The sequence below is a fragment of the Myotis lucifugus genome, unplaced genomic scaffold (genome assembly GCF_000147115.1).
Source record: "Myotis lucifugus unplaced genomic scaffold, Myoluc2.0 scaffold_364, whole genome shotgun sequence".
NCBI classification, from domain to species: domain Eukaryota; kingdom Metazoa; phylum Chordata; class Mammalia; order Chiroptera; family Vespertilionidae; genus Myotis; species Myotis lucifugus.
The window spans coordinates 107,954-127,646 of record NW_005871412.1 but is presented as its reverse complement, the minus strand read 5'-3'; the positions used below and the strand labels follow the sequence as shown (position 1 = coordinate 127,646).

General features: G+C 43.1%; 1 protein-coding gene and 1 pseudogene across 1 annotated transcript in view; both read left to right on the top strand.

The window, feature by feature from the left end:
• THSD7B (thrombospondin type 1 domain containing 7B) overlaps positions 1-19,693 on the top strand; it is a 720,951-nt gene that overhangs the window by 667,488 nt on the left and 33,770 nt on the right. Inside the window, exons 15-17 of the mRNA XM_006101466.3 lie at positions 3,532-3,673; positions 5,295-5,410; positions 7,346-7,463. Coding sequence (XP_006101528.3) covers positions 3,532-3,673; positions 5,295-5,410; positions 7,346-7,463 — 376 coding nt within the window. The remainder of the gene's footprint in view (positions 1-3,531; positions 3,674-5,294; positions 5,411-7,345; positions 7,464-19,693) is intronic.
• Positions 12,952-13,940, top strand: LOC102438766 (annotated as a pseudogene).

The window sequence follows — 19,693 nt, the reverse complement described above, 5'->3', positions numbered from 1 at the left end:
CCTCTCACAGTCTGGGACCCCTCGGGGGATGGATGTCCACCTGCTGGCTTAGGCCCACTCCCTGGGGGATCGGGCCTAAGCTGGCAGTCAGACATCCCTCTGGCAGCCCAGGAGCCCTCGAGGGATGTCCACTTGCCAGCAGGGAGCAGGCCTAAACTGCAGTCGGACATCCTTAGTGCTGCTGAGGAGGCAGGAGAGGCTCCCACCACCACTGCTGTACTGGCAGCCATCAGCCTGGCTTGTGGCTGAGCAGAACTCCCCCTGTGGGAGTGCACTGACCACCAGGGGGCAGCTCCTGCATTGAGCGTCTGCCCCCTGGTGGTCAGTGTGTGTCATAGTGACCAGTCATTCCCAGTTGTTCTGTTGTTAGGGTCAATTTTCATATTACCCTTTTATTATATAGGATAGAGGCCTGGTGCACGGGTGGGGGCCGGCTGGTTTGCCCTGAAGGGTGTCCCAGATCAGGGTGGGGGTCCCGCTGGGGTACCTGGCCAGCCTAGGTGAGGGGCTGATGGCTGTTTGCAGGCTGGTCACACCCCCTTTAGGGTGGGGGTCTCCACTGGGGTGCTTGGCCAGCCTGGGTGAGGGGCTGAGGGCCGTTTTAAGGCTGGCCACACCAGTGGACTTGAAGCAGGTATCTGGGATTTATTTACCTTCTATATTTGAAACTTTGTAGCCTTAAGCGGATCCCAGGTTGGGTTGCCCCTGGCAACCTAGGCTCCCAGCCCCTCCTTGAGCAGAAGCAACTGGAAGCAGATATCTGGGATTTATTTTGCTTTTATAATTGAAACTTTGTAGCCTTGAGCAGAGCTCAGGGCTGGCCAGGGCAGGTGCGAAGCTTGGCTTCCTCCATCGCCAGGGGGCAATGCAAGCCTCCTGCTCACTCCAGTTCCATGGCTGCAGCCATCTTTGTGATGGACTGACGGAGTGAGGAGTGATGGTTAATTTGCATATTACTCTTTTATTACATAGGATAGTTTATAGAAAATAGGAGATCCAGATTTATATTTGGGAGTCTTGATCAAGTAAAGATATCAACCAGATGTAAGCCTCCTTTATTCTTTTTTTCTTAGTTCCATCCCCATATCCCTGTGACCAATCTATTATTGTATGAACCTGTATGAACTTATAAATGGCTAACAGAGAGAAAAGTAAGGAGAAATGCTACCCCATCTATCACCTGTAAGCAGTGCGAGGACAATCTTTATAAGGTGGAATATGAAAATACTGCCTAAGTTTAAGTTGGATTGTGTTTGTTGATCTCAGTCACTCATGCTCCCCTCTTTGCCTGTTTTTATGGAAGAAGTGTTAGCAAGAGAGTTAGCTACAGTGTTGGTTTTCAATATGTTAATTTCCAGAAAGTGGTTACCAACTTTTCCATGGTTATGAATTGAATGACAGGTTAGGTTCCAGAGGATATTTTAAAATCATATCCAGCAGTCTTTGAGACTAGAGTGTGATAATACTGTGAGGAAAATTTTAAATCTTATAAAATGATACCCCTTTCTTACCTAGGTTTAGATAAGGAAATGAGAACAGAGTATATAAGTGAGTTGTTCAAGGTTACCTAGCAATTTCATTTGTACATACATGTGTGCGTGTGTTGTTTTCTCTTTTTCTTTATTTGATGGTTTACACTAAGCTGGCACTTAGTCTTTACACATAATCACTTAGTTCAGACATTTTTTTAAGGTAGAAAAGAAGTAATCAGGAGTATCTACCAAGATAATTTCATATTATTTCATTGGCAAATTACTTAAGTTATTATTCCTTCTCATGTGAACAAATTAATTAGTGAACTAATAATAAATTATTAGTAATTATTTAGCAAGGGATTCATTTACAGATAATTAATAATTACCTAGTTTTAATGGCACTTCTTGATCATTCAATACAATTTAAATATAAAATGACAAGTATTGACAGGTTATCCAACTATAAAGTCAAATGAATAGTAAATGTCATTCAATGGCTCCAAACACTTGAAACTTAAAAAAAAAAAAATATGGCATTTCCCTGCATAGTTCAGTGCAATCCAACATTATCATTTTGATTAATAGTGAAGATTCAGTTTACAAGTTGTGCTCTTGGATAATATCTGAAAAGGTAAAAGGAATAACAATAAACAAAATATCTCAAATACTAAAATGATGGTCCGGTTACCTTAATTTAGAGATTTTTATTTCTCCCGGGGTTTAAGCATGTCTGTGCCTCTTTAAGTTTCTGGGTCTGGAATTGTGTGGTTTTGACTATATTTACTGGTCTTTATTGAACAACCACTGTGTAAAATATATACCAAGATTTCAGGAAGTGACATGACAAGTAGAAACCATGCCCTCAATGAGTTTATTAAAAAGGAAGAAGTCAGGGTAACAAAGAATAATACTATATAAGGGCAGGTGTAACATATAAGTATATGTGTATGTATATTTGTTTAGAAGCATGTATAGAATAATTCCTGAGCATGGGTGGAATGTTACTTAGGAAAGAAGAGAAGAATTTATCTTTAGTAAAAGAACGACCGTCACTGATGAAGACCTGATCAGTGTTCTGAGGAAGGGGAAGGAGAGGATATAGGACGGCTGAGAGGAGATTACTCCAATAGAAGGAGCTTGAAGATGTAGCTGGTAAGTTTACTAGGATCAAGGGCATTATATGAGAGAACATGTGGGCCCACAGGAAAAGTGATATTTGCAGGAGATCTGAAGTTCACATGTATACATTTATTTTATTGAAAAGGCCGCGGCATGCAGTGGCTTGTCTTCGGTGGCTCAAAGAGCCTCCCAAATAGGAGGAAAGTACTGTCTATTGGCAATACTGGTTTCATAATTCTCTGTGTATCTGTTTGTTCCAGGGTTTTAAAAATGATTTTCTCATTAAAATGTTCTGTATGGTTATTTCTATTGGGTTAGACCAGTGGTTCTCAACCTGTGGGTCGCGACCCCTTTGGGGGTCAAACAACCCTTTCACAGGGGTCGCCTAAGACCATCGGAAAACACATATATAATTACATATTGTTTTGTGATTAATCACTATGCTTTAATTATGTTCAATTTGTAACAATGAAATTGGGGGTCACCACAACATGAGGAACTGTATTAATGGGCCATGGCATTAGGAAGGTTGAGAACCACTGGGTTAGACTATCTGAGGGCAAAAGGACAATCTTCCTTTTTATGTTAATTTAAACATTCAAAATGAATTCATCTCTTGCTAAGAGGCAGACTATTTGAGAGTACAGAGTACATTTAATTGATAAAAATGGTCTCTATGTGCCTAATTATGCATGGGAGATTAAAAATGCAGCTTTGCCACAACAACAACAAAAAAGAAAGAGTGGTCAAGTGACAAAACCAAAAACTATCTTCATTGAATCACAGAATGATTTTATGTTCTAAATATTATGTTTAATATTTTCAGTAGTCTCTTCCCTGTAGTTATTGTACATATGCCGACATGTATACAGATAATCATGATTTATCAACGAACTCTGGGTCTTTCCTAACTCTGCCTGCTCTTTGATCTTCATAGTCATGTGATCCCCACACAATGCAGAGAAGAACCCGCCATCTGCTGAGACCCTCGCTGAGCTCCAGGACATGTGCTGAAGACTCCCAGGTGCGGCCTTGTCTCCTGAATGAAAACTGCTTCCAGTTCCAGTACAACCTGACAGGTATGCCCTTTTCCCGTAGCACTGACTAACGGGGTATGTTTGCATAGGTTTTTGTTCTCCAGGTTAGGACTGTCAGTAGAATGTGTGAATCCATTGCACGGCAGCCTGAGGATTTGACATTTCCAGTGCCCCTTCACATGCCCACTCACGCCATGTAGATTCAGCAACACCACCTGGAATCTCTGAATTCAAAGATGCTTACAAAGATTTGACAAAGTTTCAGAATCCAGTTGAATTAAGCCATGCTAAACTGAAACAATAAAAAATATCATGGGATATTTTATCATTTAGGAAAGAATATAATCATTCTGTCACAGAATGTAGCTCTTTAATGGTCTCTATTACTTCAAGAACTTCAAGCTTGTGATGCACTTGTTCTATGGGTCTCAGTAAGGATGAATGCTAGGCCTGCCGGACAGGGATGTTTGAGAGGCAGTGGGAATCATAACAGCCTCATTCAGCCAAATGCTTAGCTTTTTTCTGGACACCACAGTGTCTAATACCAAAGATTGTTTAGTTACATTGATCTGCTACCCACCATTTCCTGCAGTAACAGATATACAAAATGACACAAAATGTGGAACCATGTTAAGTCTCAGTATTGAACTCAATACTGATATCCAACCTGCCCCCTGCCTGCAGGGGCAGAGCAAACTGGTTTCTAGAACAAATTCCGCACTGACATCACAGTGGCGCTGCTGAGATTTCTCATGTAGAAAACTTTGTGGTAAATACTGTGGGGTTGGATGATTGTGTTTATAGGTGAAGATGATCTCAAGTTTTCCTCTTTTTCTTTAGATAAAGGTGTATCAGAACCTTGGTTTTCACAGACATTTTTTCAAATACAACTAAATTTGCTTTATTGGAAAAGCGTGTCTTTAAAACACTGATTTCATCATACAACGTTTGCTATTCCTGTTAAACTTATATCATCTAACAATTATGGAAAATCTCCTTAAAAAGGGTCTCATTGCATATGATCAAGGATCTTCCTTTGTACCCACACCAACAATAAAAAATTTTTTAAGAAGCAGGAGAATTTATTCTAACTCAAAAGTTGTCTACTTTGTAATGCAATGAGCCAAATCTATAAAACCTTCTTTGATGAGAATAAATTTTAAAAATTAGAGTTTTGAGAACAGGCTATATGGTTCTAAATAGGTTGAACTCTTTCTTTTCTACAGCTCCTCTTTTGGCTTCACTGTACCAAATTGTTTAGCTAATTATATTTATTCCTTGAAAACATATTCAAGTTCACATCAAAGACTAGCTTCATTTCTGGGTTATTTTCTCTCTCAACTATCCCCAGCAAATAGAGGATTCCAAACTTGTTTTCCTTTCTCATCCTGGTTAGTGTCTTTCCTTTCCCTCCCAGCCAACTGTGAGATGGTTTCTAACAAACATTTGGCTTTTTACCTTAAAGAACATGTAGGAAGTTAATCCACTCATATTAATTTGATTGTTTTTCTATGAAAGAATTGCATGATGTCTTTAAACCCAGCTGTAGTGGTTTTAGAGTTACATACACACTGTCTTCCACCAGTACAGATAACCTAGGTTTGTTGTATTTTGCTCACATGCCCAGAATTTTGAAACTCACTGTGGTGATTCTATGCCGTAGAGTGGAGCACGTGCCAGCTGAGTGAAAATGCGACCTGTGGGCAAGGCGTCAGGACCCGCCTTCTGAGCTGTGTGCGCAGTGACGGCAAGCCAGTCAGCATGGACCAATGTGAGCAGGTAATTTGTTTATATTTGTTTTCAATTGGTAATAGTATAGTTTCAACTTCATCACAATGACTGGGAAAGGTCATTGGCACTGGGGATGTGAGTTCGTTAAAAAATATTTCTTATGATTTTCAGGAACTTATTTAGATGTACTTGCTGACCAACAAACTATTGACATCAGGTGACTCTAATATTTAGATATGACTCTGTATTGGGCAGGTGATTCATCTGCATATGTGATAAACACTGTCCATTCCATATATGATGAACACTGACATTTGCTATTAGAATACTCTGCTTTCTTAGTATCGGATTGTTATATAATTAATTCAGTTGTATTCTCCTTCTCAAGCTAAGTTAAAATGTCTCCCTACCAAATTTCAAATGAGCAGGTTCAGAATTTTTCCCCTTTTCTACCTGTGATAAACTATATAAAGTTTGTATAAAAGCTGTTCCAAAGAAGTCAGTATTGCTTCCCAATGTACAAGTAAAAAGCACTAAGGGGGGAATATAATAGAAATAAATATGACAAGATGCTTTCACACTATAGGAATCACTAAAATAATCTTTCAAATAAATGGAAAATATGGGGCCAGTTAATTCAGATTGCCACAGAAACTTTTTTTAACAAACTGGAAAAATAATCATTGTCCCAGGTCTCCTAACATAAGGGAAGTACACAAGTAGAAATTAACATCAAAACAAAACCTTCCTCCTCTAACCTGATTTAACATGTTAAATATTGTTCTGACCACACACTCTCTAAACCAAATGCATAGCTATAGACCAACACCAACTCGAGGCCAGACCATCTGAAATCGGATGTCCCATTTGGTGAAATTCTGAAACGGGCTAACAGATGGCAGAGTTCTGTCTACCAGAAGTCAGTGATTTATTTAACATTTTATTTCATCTCCTCTGCTTCTCAAGAAGTTGTAGGCTTCAAGAAAAAAAAATTCACAATGTACAACAACTCCAAATAAGTGAAAAATCTTACATTCATTATGCATAATAAATCTTTTATTTTGATACAAAGAAAGATATAAAGTTTTCATTAATAGAAAAATCAGTTTCTCTGCTTTCCAATACCATATGCCCAACAAATATTTTTTAAAAATATGAGTTTAAAGAAGCCCCAAATTATTAACCTAACTAGAATATCCATACATGGTGTATGGATCATACATTCCCTGTGGTAACTGCCATGTTGCCCACTTGCCAAGTCATCATTAATTTCAGCTTGGTATGGACAATGCTAACACCTAACATGTGTTGAAAGTCAAAGTTTTCCTCAATGTGCACATGGTATGTGATTCCTAAAGCAGAACTTTTTATTATTCTGTATTTCTTAGATGATTTCTTCTTTCACTAAGACTTCTTCTACCTTGATCATTAGACAATTTGTAGATTTTGCCTAGATATGGGTTTCAGAGTGAATGAGAGGAAAGCGAATTCTATCACCAACTTTCCTCATGATTAAGCCCATGATTATGTTTTTTAGCATAATTGGTCTTTATAATAAACTTTAGATGGGTTATTGATTTGGGCTTTATTGTTTTTTATTTATGTTTTATCCCAGCCAGCTGTTCATTTTGGCTTACCCAGAAGTGCAGGGTGCTTGCATTTAACACTGAGCATCCTCTTGGTCTCTGGCTGGCTGAGCAGGTGACCAAGAGGATGTAACCACCTGCTTTCCCAGCACCCTAATTGCAGGCCTATTCTAAAGTTTATAAAAAGAAATTTTGGCTGACAATTTTGATTTTGTGAGGTAAGGACAGCCGTTCTATGCAATTGCCATCAATTTAAATAAGAAAGGCTACCCCCCCCAAAAAATGTAACAGATTATTATCAAAGAATAAAAGGCAGTCTTTCCCATAGAAGGATAATGTTTTGACTTGATGTTGATTTGAATTATCTGCTGAAATCATATTTCATTTCCATCTGCAGCGTAACTTGGCGAAGCCACAGAGAATGAGCATTCACTGCCTGGTGGAATGTGTGGTCAACTGTCAGCTCTCAGAGTGGACAGCTTGGACTGAGTGCTCACAGACTTGCGGCCATGGAGGTATGTGGTCCCCTGTGTATGTTCACCCTGAACAATTCAGTTTTGAGTATCTTTCCGTGTGCTGTGGCCTGACAAACGGGCATAAGGCGTGCTGGCCAGCTGGAGGCAACATGAGGCTGACACGGGGAGTAGAGAGAAGCTGGACTCCTCTCAGTTCCTTACGATCAGGCAGAGATTGAAGAACTGCCTGCGAACAGTGGCCCACGCCAGAGGAGCTGCTGGCCATGTGGGACAGTGTTTACCCAAAAGGTCGGAAGCTCAACCAATTATACAAATGTTGGCCTCTGTTGTTTTTGGAAGATGTTTTGTATAAGTAAAGCTGGCTCCTGTGTCAGGTAAACACCCAAATCAAAGTGGCTTAACATCATAGACTAGACTAATTTTTCACTCATGAAAAGGGTAGAGTAGCTTTTGCTTCACAAAGTCAATTAATAATACAGATCGAAGAAGTGATATTTTACTATATCACTTTAAAATAACCAAGTTTCTCAGGAGGGTTATACCCAGCTGATTCTGTGGAGGTTTTTATGGAAGAGGTTAGAAGGACCATACATCTTTCCCATTTATATTGTACTAGACAAAATTTAGCCCCATGCCCCAGCTCTATGCAAGGTGCTAAGGCAGGAAATAAAGTTTCCATAATGGCAAGGAATGCAGAAGGCAATCGATACTCAGAAACATAGACAGCACAGCAGTCCAGCCACCAGGCTACAGTAGGGACCACAACATGTGTCCATGCAAGGAGTGTAACAGGAGTGTAACAGGGCCCTGATTGTTGGTTGAGTGCCATTCTATGCACTGAGAGATCACCAGTTCGATTCCCGGTCAGGACATGTGCCTGGGTTGTGGGCTCGATGCCCAGTAGGCAGCCAATGATGCTTCTACCTCTCCCTTCCTTTCTCTCTAAAATCAATAAAAAAACATTTTTTTAAAAGAGTATAACAGGAATGAACACAAATGTAGTTTGGGATAGCTCTCTAGTCCTGAAAGTGAGTTACAGTTTATCATGAGTAAATGTCAGAAATTTGGAATAGGCACTAATCAGAGGAGAAGGAGGCAAGATGAACTGCAAGCTGGAGGCATCATGAAATTGGGGTGGAGGAGCGGGTGCCACGGTATTTGGACACAGTTGTCTGAAAGTCCTGTGACTGGATCCCTGGCACTAGAAACGGGCTCCTTTCTAGCTGCTCATGAGGTGTGTGCTGAGGGCCTTGCGTGGGGCTATCTGAAAAACTGAGGCAGGGTGCAGCAAGGAAAAGGGGCTCATCTGTGGATTCCGCTGAAGACCCTGGAAAGGGCAGAGCTAAAAACAGTAGCAGAATATTATTAAGAAAAGGTGGCTAAGGAAATTGAAAACTATTTCTGCAAAGAGCATGACTCGAAATGAAATATAGGAATCACAATATCCAAACAGAATGTGCCATTTCCTGCACAATTTAGAGCCTGCCAAGAACCTCTGAAAACTAAATGGCAAGTTTAGGACCAACATTTCAGTGATTGATCTAGAGTTGCTCAAATTTTCTGATCAGCAGCATGGCGTAATTTGCATGGGCGTCCGCTTTAAAGTTGTGTAGATTCGGGCTCATGGTGCAGCTGTTGAAGCCAATTAAGTTTTCTGAGTGTCAGACAGCAGGGGCACGCTCTGACGCTCTGCACGGCTGTGCTGGTCTGAGTTGCTCTGAGTCCAGATATTCTTCTCAAATGCTCCCGACTATACCAGGGCCGGTTCCTTCTCAAACCCTTCCCACTAGTCCAAGCTCCTCCTTTATCCTCTGCTCATTGTTACAGGTGTCAGATCCGAGCCCCTCTGCCTTGAGCTGGGCCTTCTAAGACGCTAGGTCTTAGACGGAGAAGCCATGAGAGGTTTCAGATATATAAGGTTGAGTCTTTATTGCAGAAGCCAATGGCCACATAGCCATCAGACAAGACAATCCTTCACAGCAAAGTCTATACAGGCAGGCAACACCAGCTGGTTAAAATGTACATCTTTCCCACAAAGCAGCATTAGTCTCTACCCACAGCTCTTATCTGAGCAGCCGCATGCTGCCTCCTAGACTCACCACCTCACATCATAGTGGTACCTAAGCTTTCTGGCTCAGCACACTGGCTAACATGGTAGCAATATCTGAGCTCTCCATGAGCTCTTAGCCTTACAATACCAGCTCTCAACTCCGTCTGAGCTCTCTAGCATCTCCTGCACACATAGGCGCTACATTCTCTGTGCCTCTGCTTCTCTGAGCTCTCTAGCCTCTGCTCTGCCCAGCTGTTCTCTCTCACTGGCTGGTCAGGAGCCTGTTTATTACTCCAGAGACAAAGAAGGCTAGTAGCCAACAGTGACATCCATCATTTGGGTTACAGAAGGGCACAGCGTACCGTGAGGTTGCTGTGGCCTTGCAGCTGTGTACGGTATCTTGGCCTTGGGCACCCCGATTAGGCTCATGCTCAGCGTGGCCTTGGCCATTCTGGTGTATTTGACAACAAGGCCTCTGTGCTCCCATTGGCTTTGACTATCCAGGGACCCTGGCGTCATTCTCACACTGAATCTCAGCTTCTACATCTATAAAATGGAATTCATGCACATATTATACTAGTAAGCACTGTTTTTGATTTGAGAACTAAATGATGTGATGTATGAGGGTACCTGGAATATGTTAATTTAGTGTATGTTCATTTCCAGCTCCATCTTCCTACCCACCAGCAGTAGAAAGAGCTGTCAGAAACTCCCTAGAATCTTTTAAAGATTATTCCATAGGCTCAGTCACTCTCATCTCCCACTCTCATAGCTCATCCTTTTACCTCACTAAATCCATGTGCTATAGTCATAGCCTGAGTGAACTTTTAAAAATGCCAGTCTGAACCCTTGTTTTCCTCTTGACTTCAGAGTCATCACTTCACTTTCCACAGGCACACACCTATGTGCCAGTTACAGCTGGAGGAGTTGAGGTTGCAGCAGTAGAGGAATAAAAGATACTTTCCCTATTCTCATGGAGCTTGCAATCTAGTTGAGGAAAAATAGTAAATAAAGAAATAAATCAGTGATATTGTATGTTGATGAGTTCACTAAAGACTTATACACATGAGAGGTGTCGTTCACGTTGGTGATGTCTTTCTTCAGAATGACTGGTTCCTCTTTTGTCCAGTGGTGACCCACCCGGGTTATCCCACAGCCATCAGCACTGCAGCCTCATCTGTGTGGGCCTCTGCTGGGATGTGTGACTCTTACAGTGGTAAAGGGTAGAATGAAACAGGAGAGAAAGGATGAAGTCCTGTATTGTCAGCATGGTCCACAAGGACCTGCAGGAGCTCACCATGCCTGTCTCTCTGTCCCCATCACCCTTCACTGTCCAGTCGGCTCTCTGTGCTTCAGTGTGGCCTAGTTTAGTCGCATCCTTGAGTGGGTACTGCCCTGTACCTCGGCACCTTTCCTTGTGTGAAGCATTTCATCATCACCCCCATTACTGCCTCTTACTACTTTCTATCATGCATGAATTACCTTTTTTATTCTCAACCAAGGATATGTGTATTGATCTTAGAAAGGCAGAGAGAAAGAAAGACGTTAGAGAGACAGAGAGATAGAGACATCATAGAGAGGGGGGGAGGAAGGGAGGGAGGGAGGGAGGAAAAGAGGGAGAGAGAGAGAGAGAGAGAGAGAGAGAGAGAGAGAGAGAGAGAACATTAATGTGAAGAGAAACATCGAACGGTTGCCTCTCATACCTGCTCTGATCAGGGATCAAACCTGCAATCTGGGTATGTGCCTTGACTGGGAATCAAACCCTGGACACTTTTGGTGCATGTATGATGCTCCAACCAACTGAGCCACCTGACCATGGGATTAATTAAATTTTAATGATTGTCTGTCTAAGGGGCAAAACACACTGTTTGGGTTCTTGATGGGTGAATAGCCCCAGTTCCCACGAACCACAGTACCTGGCGCATTGGAGAATTTTCTCTTCATATCTGTCATTGCTCAGGTGGTTCTGGACTATCAGGGGAAGCTTGAACGGGAAGAGCTTGCAGACTGGGTCCCATACCCAGAGGTATCCGGCCCCTGCCTGATCCCTCTCCCCTAACTAAATACAGAAAACTTAGGTATCATCACCTAAGAATATGTTCAGTGCAAGGAGACAGAAAATGTTGGTTATAATTTTCCTGAAAGTCTTCATTCTGCCACTGTGCTAAGTCAGTGAAACATGACAGGTTGTCATGTTATGCTCACAAACCACCTTTAAAAATAAGACCCCAGATGGCTGAAGCAACCACGAAGGAGGTAGGAGTCGTTTGTGAGCGTCACCCGCGGGTTCCCGCGACCCCATCCCCACTGCCTGGTCTTCTCCACCTTCCTGAGCTTTGCCCGCCGGCCTGGCCAAGTGTCACATGGTGTCTCACTCGTTTTCATCTGACTAGACTCTGAGCAGCTCTGCCCTTGTTGGCCTTTGAGCTGCTTCTGTCAGCTGAGTCTTCGTATCCTTTGCTCGTTTTCCTCTTGCGTCGCTGGTTTCTTCGTGTCGATCTGCCAGTTCCACGTGTAGTCAGTTCCACTCCGCTGCTTGCTTTGAAAACTCGGAATTTACTGCAATGGATACATTGGGATCGACTTGAGGGTAAAGCAGATTCCCCCTCTGCTTACATGTGGATTCAGCCATGAGAAAGGCTAAGTGAACCCAGAAACTTGCCCTCAGTTGACAGGAGCATAGGCAGACCAAGCACACGCACACGCGCACCCCGAACATCAGCTGGGTGCCGCAGGACCCCAATGTGCAGTGCCGGAAGCCAGTCCATCCTTGCTGCTTGACGCAGTCGCTGCAGGGAAGAAACATCTGCACAGCATATGTTTCAAGGGACCTGGCGTATATGGCATACTGTTCTTAATATGTTTGCTCCCCTACTTAGCGCTGTGTGTTTATCCAAGGTCATCTCTCTGAGAAAGGTTGTTTCCCCAGGTGGGGATTTTTCCCAGGAGTTAGGGATTAACAGGACTAAGGAAGAGAATGAATCATTAAAACCCCTTAACTAAGTGCCAGGCGGATAGTTAATCACTTTAATGATGAACAATCATGCTTAAGCTACATAATCTTTACTTAGCATAATCTCCCTCAGTTACTTCCTTGTAGCTTAACAGAACAATAGAGTAGTCACCTTGGAATGGAGATAACAAACGCCCTAATCTTTGGAATAGAATGGATAGGATTAAAATCAACTGGTATAAATACAGATGTAACAGGGGACTGAGAACAGAACCTGGCTGGAGAACCTGGCTGAAGAACCTGGCTAGAGAACCTGGCTTGGCTGCTGATCAACTGAACGCTGTCTCCCTGTCATTTCTTCTTCCCCGACTCCGTCCACACCTTTGGGAACCGCTGGACCTGCTGGGGTTGGACCCCAACAGTGCAGGGCCTCACCCACCCACAGTTGGTGCTAGAGCTTTCCCTCAGCCCTGGCTGGGGTGGTTCAGTCGGTTGAGTGTCCTCCCATGAACTGAAAGGTAATTCCTCCCACACCTCCTAAGAAGCACCCCTGCCAGCAGGACACCCACTTCTGTGAGCAAACTCCGGGTCTTTTTCAAGGATGAAGCGGCACGGCAAGAACTGCACAGCAGGGGCCATCTACACCTACCACGAGAAGAAGAAGGACACAGCAGCCTCAGGCTATGGGACCCAGAATATTCGACTGAGCCGGGATGCTGTCAATGACTTCGACTGCTGCTGCCTCTCTCTGCAGCCCTGCCATGACCCCGTCGTCACCCCGGACGGCTACCTGTATGAGCGCGAGGCCATCCCGGAGTACATTTTACATCAGAAGAAGGAGATCGCCCGGCAGCTGAAGGCCTACGAGAAGCAGCGGGGCGCCCGGCGGGAGGAGCAGAAGGAGCTGCAGCGGGCAGCCACGCAGGACCAGGTGCAGGGCTTCCTGGAGAAGGAGCGGCCATCGTGAGCCGGCCCCTCAACCCCTTCAAGCCCAAGGCTGCCTCGGGAAACGGCCCAGGTGATGCCCAAGCCAGTCCCAGCGTCCGCCCCCCGCGGGCAAGGACAAGGACAAAATGCTGCCCTGCTTCTGGATCCCGTCGCTGACCCCCGAGGCCAAAGCCACCAAGCTGGAGAAGCCGTCAAACACCGTGACCTGCCCCATGTCCGGGAAGCCGCTGCGCATGTACGACCTGACGCCGGTGCGGTTCACGCCTCTGGACAGCTCCGTGGACCGCGTGGGGCTCATCACGCGCCGTGAGCGCTACGTGTGCGCGGTGACCCGGGACAGTCTGAGCAACGCCACGCCGTGCGCTGTGCTGCGTCCCTCGGGGGCCGTGGTCACCCTGGAGTGTGTGGACAAGCTGATTCGGAAGGAGATGGTGGACTCTGTGAGCGGGGAGAAGCTCACAGACCGCGACATCATCGTGCTGCAGCGGGGCGGCACGGGCTTCGCGGGCTCCAGAGTGACGCTGCAGGCAGAGAAGTCGCGGCCCGTGATGCAGGCCTGAGAGCGCGGGAAACCACATAAAGGACTTGGAAGCGATTGGCTGGCTGTGCAGCGCAGGGGACCCACGAGGCTTTCCTGCGGTGGCGGACATGCTGGGATGACTGGAGTTTGAAAGCTGGGCTGAGAGTTTTTAACATGGTTGCGGGTTAAGGGTAAAATCTGAGTTGAACTCAAGTGCACAGCTATCAAGTCACAGCCATCGCCGTCTAGTCCAGTGGTTCTCAACCTTCCTAGTGCCGCGACCCTTTAATACAGTTCCCCATGTGGTGGTGACCCCCAACCATAAAATTATTTTCATTGCTACTTCATAACTGTAATCTTGCTACTGTTATGAATCGTAATGTAAATATCTGATATGCAGGATGTATTTTCATTGTTACAAATTGAACATAATTAAAGCATAGTGATTAATCACACACACAAAAAATAAGACCCCAAATTCTAAGTGTAACATTAAAATATCACTTTTAATTTTTCAAACAGTTTTCTATTAGTGATGTGGACTCATCAGACCCTGCTTGTCTACTAGAAAGAAAAACAAAAATCCATTCCAAATCTGAAAATTCTAGGCAATTAGAATGTGAATGTAAATTCACCTTTTATAATCCTTAGAATAATAAACAAAAATAAACAATCAAATATTTCATAGGAAAAGTCATTGTGTAAACGAATGCACAGTGGAACCAAGGAAGGAATGTTAACTACTTAAGAAATCTAGTGTGTAAAATGCTTGGAAATCATCTAAATAGCATCCATTGGTGCGTAGATAAGGCATGAGTTACAAATCACCTCTAGCCAATTTCAGATGCTCTAGCCCAGCAATTTTCCACCGGTGTGTTGCAAGAATTTTTAAAACATGAAATACCTGACTACTTAGGGGCACTGACCTCTTTTCCCTTCGATTGCCTAATACAAAAATGACAACAGCCAACAAGAACAATAGCCAACTGGCATGAATACATCAAAAGTATACCTACTTTTTCTCTGCTCAACAAAAAATATATTTTTTGGTGTGCTACAGAATTTTAGTAATCATTTTCTATGTGCCATGAGATGAAAAAGGTTGACAGTTGCTGCTCTAGTAGGATAACTTCTTGGGAATCTTTTCTTGAACCCTTAGATGTCTTGATCTCCTAAATCGTCAGGTATAATAATGCCTTTTTAAAAATGTTCCTTAATCCTGAAATCTGACAAACCCTCCAGTGCTCTGCTTTAAATATGTATGTATTCTGTGGTTTCTTCCACTTTATTTATTCAACAAAGATTCATTATTCAGGCACCTAATGGTAACCTCTTTCACTGTCAAGAGTGGCAGTGTGGGAAATAAATTACAGAATGACCCTGTATTGTTGAAGACAGGACTGTAGAAATGTATTCATATATGTCACAAAGACTCATTGAATGCTTTCCGAGTGCCCTGAACTTAGGCTACGCTACGTATGGAGCTAAAATCCACGACTTCATAAACTTCATATTCTAGTGGAAAATTAGATGGTGATAACAGGACAGGTAGCAAATCAACAAGTAAATAAACACAAAAATAGCAGATGCTGATGAGTGCTATCATAAAAACAGGTCATGTGGTGGAGAATGACAAGCATGCCGGGGAAGTGAGGGAAGGGGGAAGAAAGGCTGCTGAGGACGTGATGTTCAGTCAGAACTGAATGACAAGGTCAATAGCTCTTCTAACCGTTGTTTTCTTTACTAGCTGCTCGGGTTCAGCCGCACAACCACTTTTTATTATCTGTTGCATTCAAGGCTCTATGTTAGGACCCACAGAGAAAAATATAAAAATGAGTATGTTTGGTTATATGTGTGCCCACCCTCACTATGAAAAAGAATAGAGCAGTACCAAAAAATAGGACACATTGTGTCCTTTGAAAGTTAAAGCATCTCCCCTCAGGACTCTGCTGAGACAGCCTTGTGGAATATTATATTATCCCTCACCAGTTCCCCAGCTCCCCCATCCCTATCTTCCAGCTCTAGCCTTCCAGCCCCACTCCTCTCACTACCCGGGCAGACAGTAATGCTTCCCTCATCCTCACGCAGCACAGCCTAAAACAAGCGATAATCACAAGCAGAATTGGGTGGCACAGATGAACTCATTTCTTAAAAGAGACCGAAATGTGGAGCTGAAAAGGTTGGGCACCACCTGCGGCTTGTCTGTCTACGATAGTCTGCCAGCAGCTGTCTTTTTGTAGCAGCCGCTTGCTTTGTTCCCCCTGGTCCTGGCAATGGGGCAGAGACCACAAGGGGGGGTGGAGATGATGGAGTCACGTTAAAGAGGGCTAGCAAGTGGCGCGGGAGTCTGCCTTCAGCACCTGCGGCTCTTGGCTGACTTCTTTATCAAAGGCAAAAGCTCACCTGGTTGTCTCTGTTCATGAATTCACTGGGTTGTCAGGCAAAAGCCGGTGAGGTGAGCTGGATCTCCGGACATGCTGCCCCAGGAGCCACACCTCACCTTCACATCCACAGGACGACATGGGCCTGAGGGGCAGTTTTTAAATGAGCTCTTTCTTCCTCTCCCAGCGTCTGGAGTGTCTCTTTAATGTACACTTGACGCTGGGCATGTATACTTTCTAATTGTGTTAAAGATTTCAAGGTCAGAACAGTTTGAATCCAATTTAATTTACATTAGAGAGAGAGAGACTGATGCTAAGCTTCCACTGAGGGATCTTTTTAGATAGATTTCAAAGATCAAAGCTTATAATAGAAGAGCTTAATATTTGGATTAGTCATAGTCTTTGTCTGTTGAATTTGCATCACTTCAGTGGAATGGAGAACTCCCTAAATTTAGCATCTCATGAATTACTCATGATGATTACTTCATAACATTCTAAGAAAGGTCTGAATCCCAGACTATGATTTTTTTCTTATTTCATATTTTTAATTCAATGTATGTGAGTTTATAATATGTTCCTATACTATGTCAGCTAGCCTGCCTCTTGTGATTCCAAAATGGCATATCATTTTTCTATCAACTGTAGCCCATAATGAAAAAATAATCTAATATTAATTACAAGCCCCACAACTTTTAAATTTCCAGCTTTTCTTTTTTAGATTTCAAAGGCAAGCAGTGTGTTCTTGATCAGACACAGTCCAATCACTGTAACAGTTCAAACTTACTTCCTGTATCAATTAACTAGTTCCTATGACAAGAGAACAGGAAGCTAAATGGTAGAATGGAAGAAAGAAACCAGGATGAGATAGAGCTGGTATTTCCATAGCAAGTTCTTGGACTTGGAGCTGGTCTCTGCAGAACTCATTTGCACTACTTTTTTTTAAAAAATTTGCAAAATAATAAAATATTACAATAAGTACTCTGCAATGTCATTTGTACAAAGGCACAATGATTGGTGCCAGGGGTGTTTTGGTAAATTTTTACAGGAGTGCTATGAAGTATAGGCATAATTTTACAGGTGAGGGGATAAGCAATTAAGCAACCTGGTTAAGGTTATGTGGCTTTTAAGTAGCAGAGGAAAGACTTGAACCAAGTTCAGGTGTTGCCAAGCCCCTTTTGTTCCATATGTCCCTTTGCAACTGACACTCTGTCCAGGTAAGTGTTCCTGTTATGTGCATGGACCTGGGCTGGGTGCTATATCACTTTACAAAAATTCTCATGATTTGTAGGTATATTTAAAAATAAGAGGAAATGGATCTCAGATTGCAACACGAAGGGTATGGCCGGTGTGGCTCAGTGATAGAGCGTCAGCCCACACACCAAATGGTAGGTCAAGGGCACGTACCTGGGTTGCAGGTTCGTTCTCCAGCCTGGGTTGGAGTGTATGTGGGAAGCAACCAATAGGTGTGTCTCTCTCACATCACATTAATGTTTCTCTCTCTCCCTCCCTCCCTTCCACTCTCTAAAAGTCATTGGGGAAAAGTATTTTCAGGTGAGGATTAACAAAAGCAAAAAAAATTCCCCAAACCCCCCAAAACAAACAAAATACATAAAAAAGAAGTCTCTCTGACTACTTCTTTCATAATCAATAATGTTGCATATTATCTACTCCATCTAATTGGGATATAGGCAGGGAGCCAGTCCTCTAGAGAGGGAATGTGTGACTACGATAGACAGAGTGGATCCAGGACTGTCAAAATCACTCTCTGACCTTCTCGCTTTTCATCCCAAGGGGAGCACCTCATTTGGAGTATCTCTGCTGTATATATGTATTGGCAGTGGTTCGTCAAGCTTTAATAGCTTTTAATGGGACTCACACGTGTTACTGGGGTGAGAGGTCAGAACATATAAGTTTGCTCCTCACTGAGAGGTCTGGAGTTCTTTATTTACAAGCAAAACCAAAAGAACCCGATCTTCTGCCCTAGAAAGAACTACCCTAGTCCTTTGATACCATGGTCTCTCTTGACTTGAAAACTGTGTCTATTACTAGTACTTCCTTGCTCAGGTGACTACCATCCCAAATAGATGGTCATGGCTGGGACTAGTCCGTTTTATTCTGAAAAGCTATGGAATCTGTACCTTGCCTAAACTGAGTGTTCTTTAGGATGAAAGGTATCTGGGTGCCTGAAGCAATATTCAGATAAGCCAGGAAAACCCTCTCTCAGGGAAACCCATGGACTACAGCTATGAATGAGACCTATTGCTGCATCTCCCATCTCTAACCTTGCCAGAGATTTGTCTTACACTGCAGGTCAGGATCATACCTTTTCTCCACTTGGTTACATTAGAAAATAAATAAATCCATGTCCACTGGGGTATATATTTAAAACAAATGTTGCACTTTAAAAACTTGGATAAAAATTCCAGATGATATTTTAGAGAATAAAAAGTAGTTACCTAGCATAGAGAGCTACATGAGGTTAACTGAGCATCTTATAAAAAATCTAACTTTCCACTGCTTTCAGAATTTAATCTAACAAGTACTCAAAAGCAAATGAAGAGTTACCACAGAGAAAGCTGTTAGCATAATACTTATAATTACTTTTTACTAAAGGAAAATATAGAATCTATGAATACAGGTAACCCATTTGATACCTGACTTGGACTGACTGAGATTGAGATCTGTGAAAGGCACATGCTGTTGGAATAAGACAAACCTTGTTCCAATCCTTCTAACTGTGTGATTTTGCAAATATTATTTAAATTTTATGAGCTTCATTTTATCAAGTATAAGATGAGAATATTAATCACCGTGTTTAAAGCAGAGTATGAGACTGGGATTCTTGTTGCAGTGATTTCTTTGAGGAGCATTGGGGAAAGCAGGTGCTCTCAGGAAGGGGAGCAAAGAAAGCGGGATAAGGAAGGGTAACAAATTTAGCAAGAATATGCTGTTTCATCTCTGTCATAGCATATCCTATTCAATTAATTTAGTCTCTCCCTCCATAATGAGAAGCACTTTTATAATGACCACAGGTATTATACAGAGACATGTTATTAATATATATATATATATATATATATAGAGAGAGAGAGAGAGAGAGAGAGAGAGAGAGAGAGAGAGAGAGAGAGGAGCCAGGGGCCATCACAACCAAATGGATGACCAAACAGGCTGAGTGGGGCGACAAGGCCGGCAGGGGGGTCAGTGAGGGACAACCAAACGACTGAACAAGCAGGCTGCGTGGGGTGACCAGGCCAGCAGGGGGGTTAGTGAAGGACAATCAAACAACTGAACACCTGGCTGCGTGGGGCGACTAGGCCAGCAGGGGGTTAGTGAGGGATGACCAAACAACCGAACAGTAGGCTGTGTGGGGCAACCAGGCCGGCAGGGGGGGCAGTTGGGGGCAACCAGGCCAGCAGG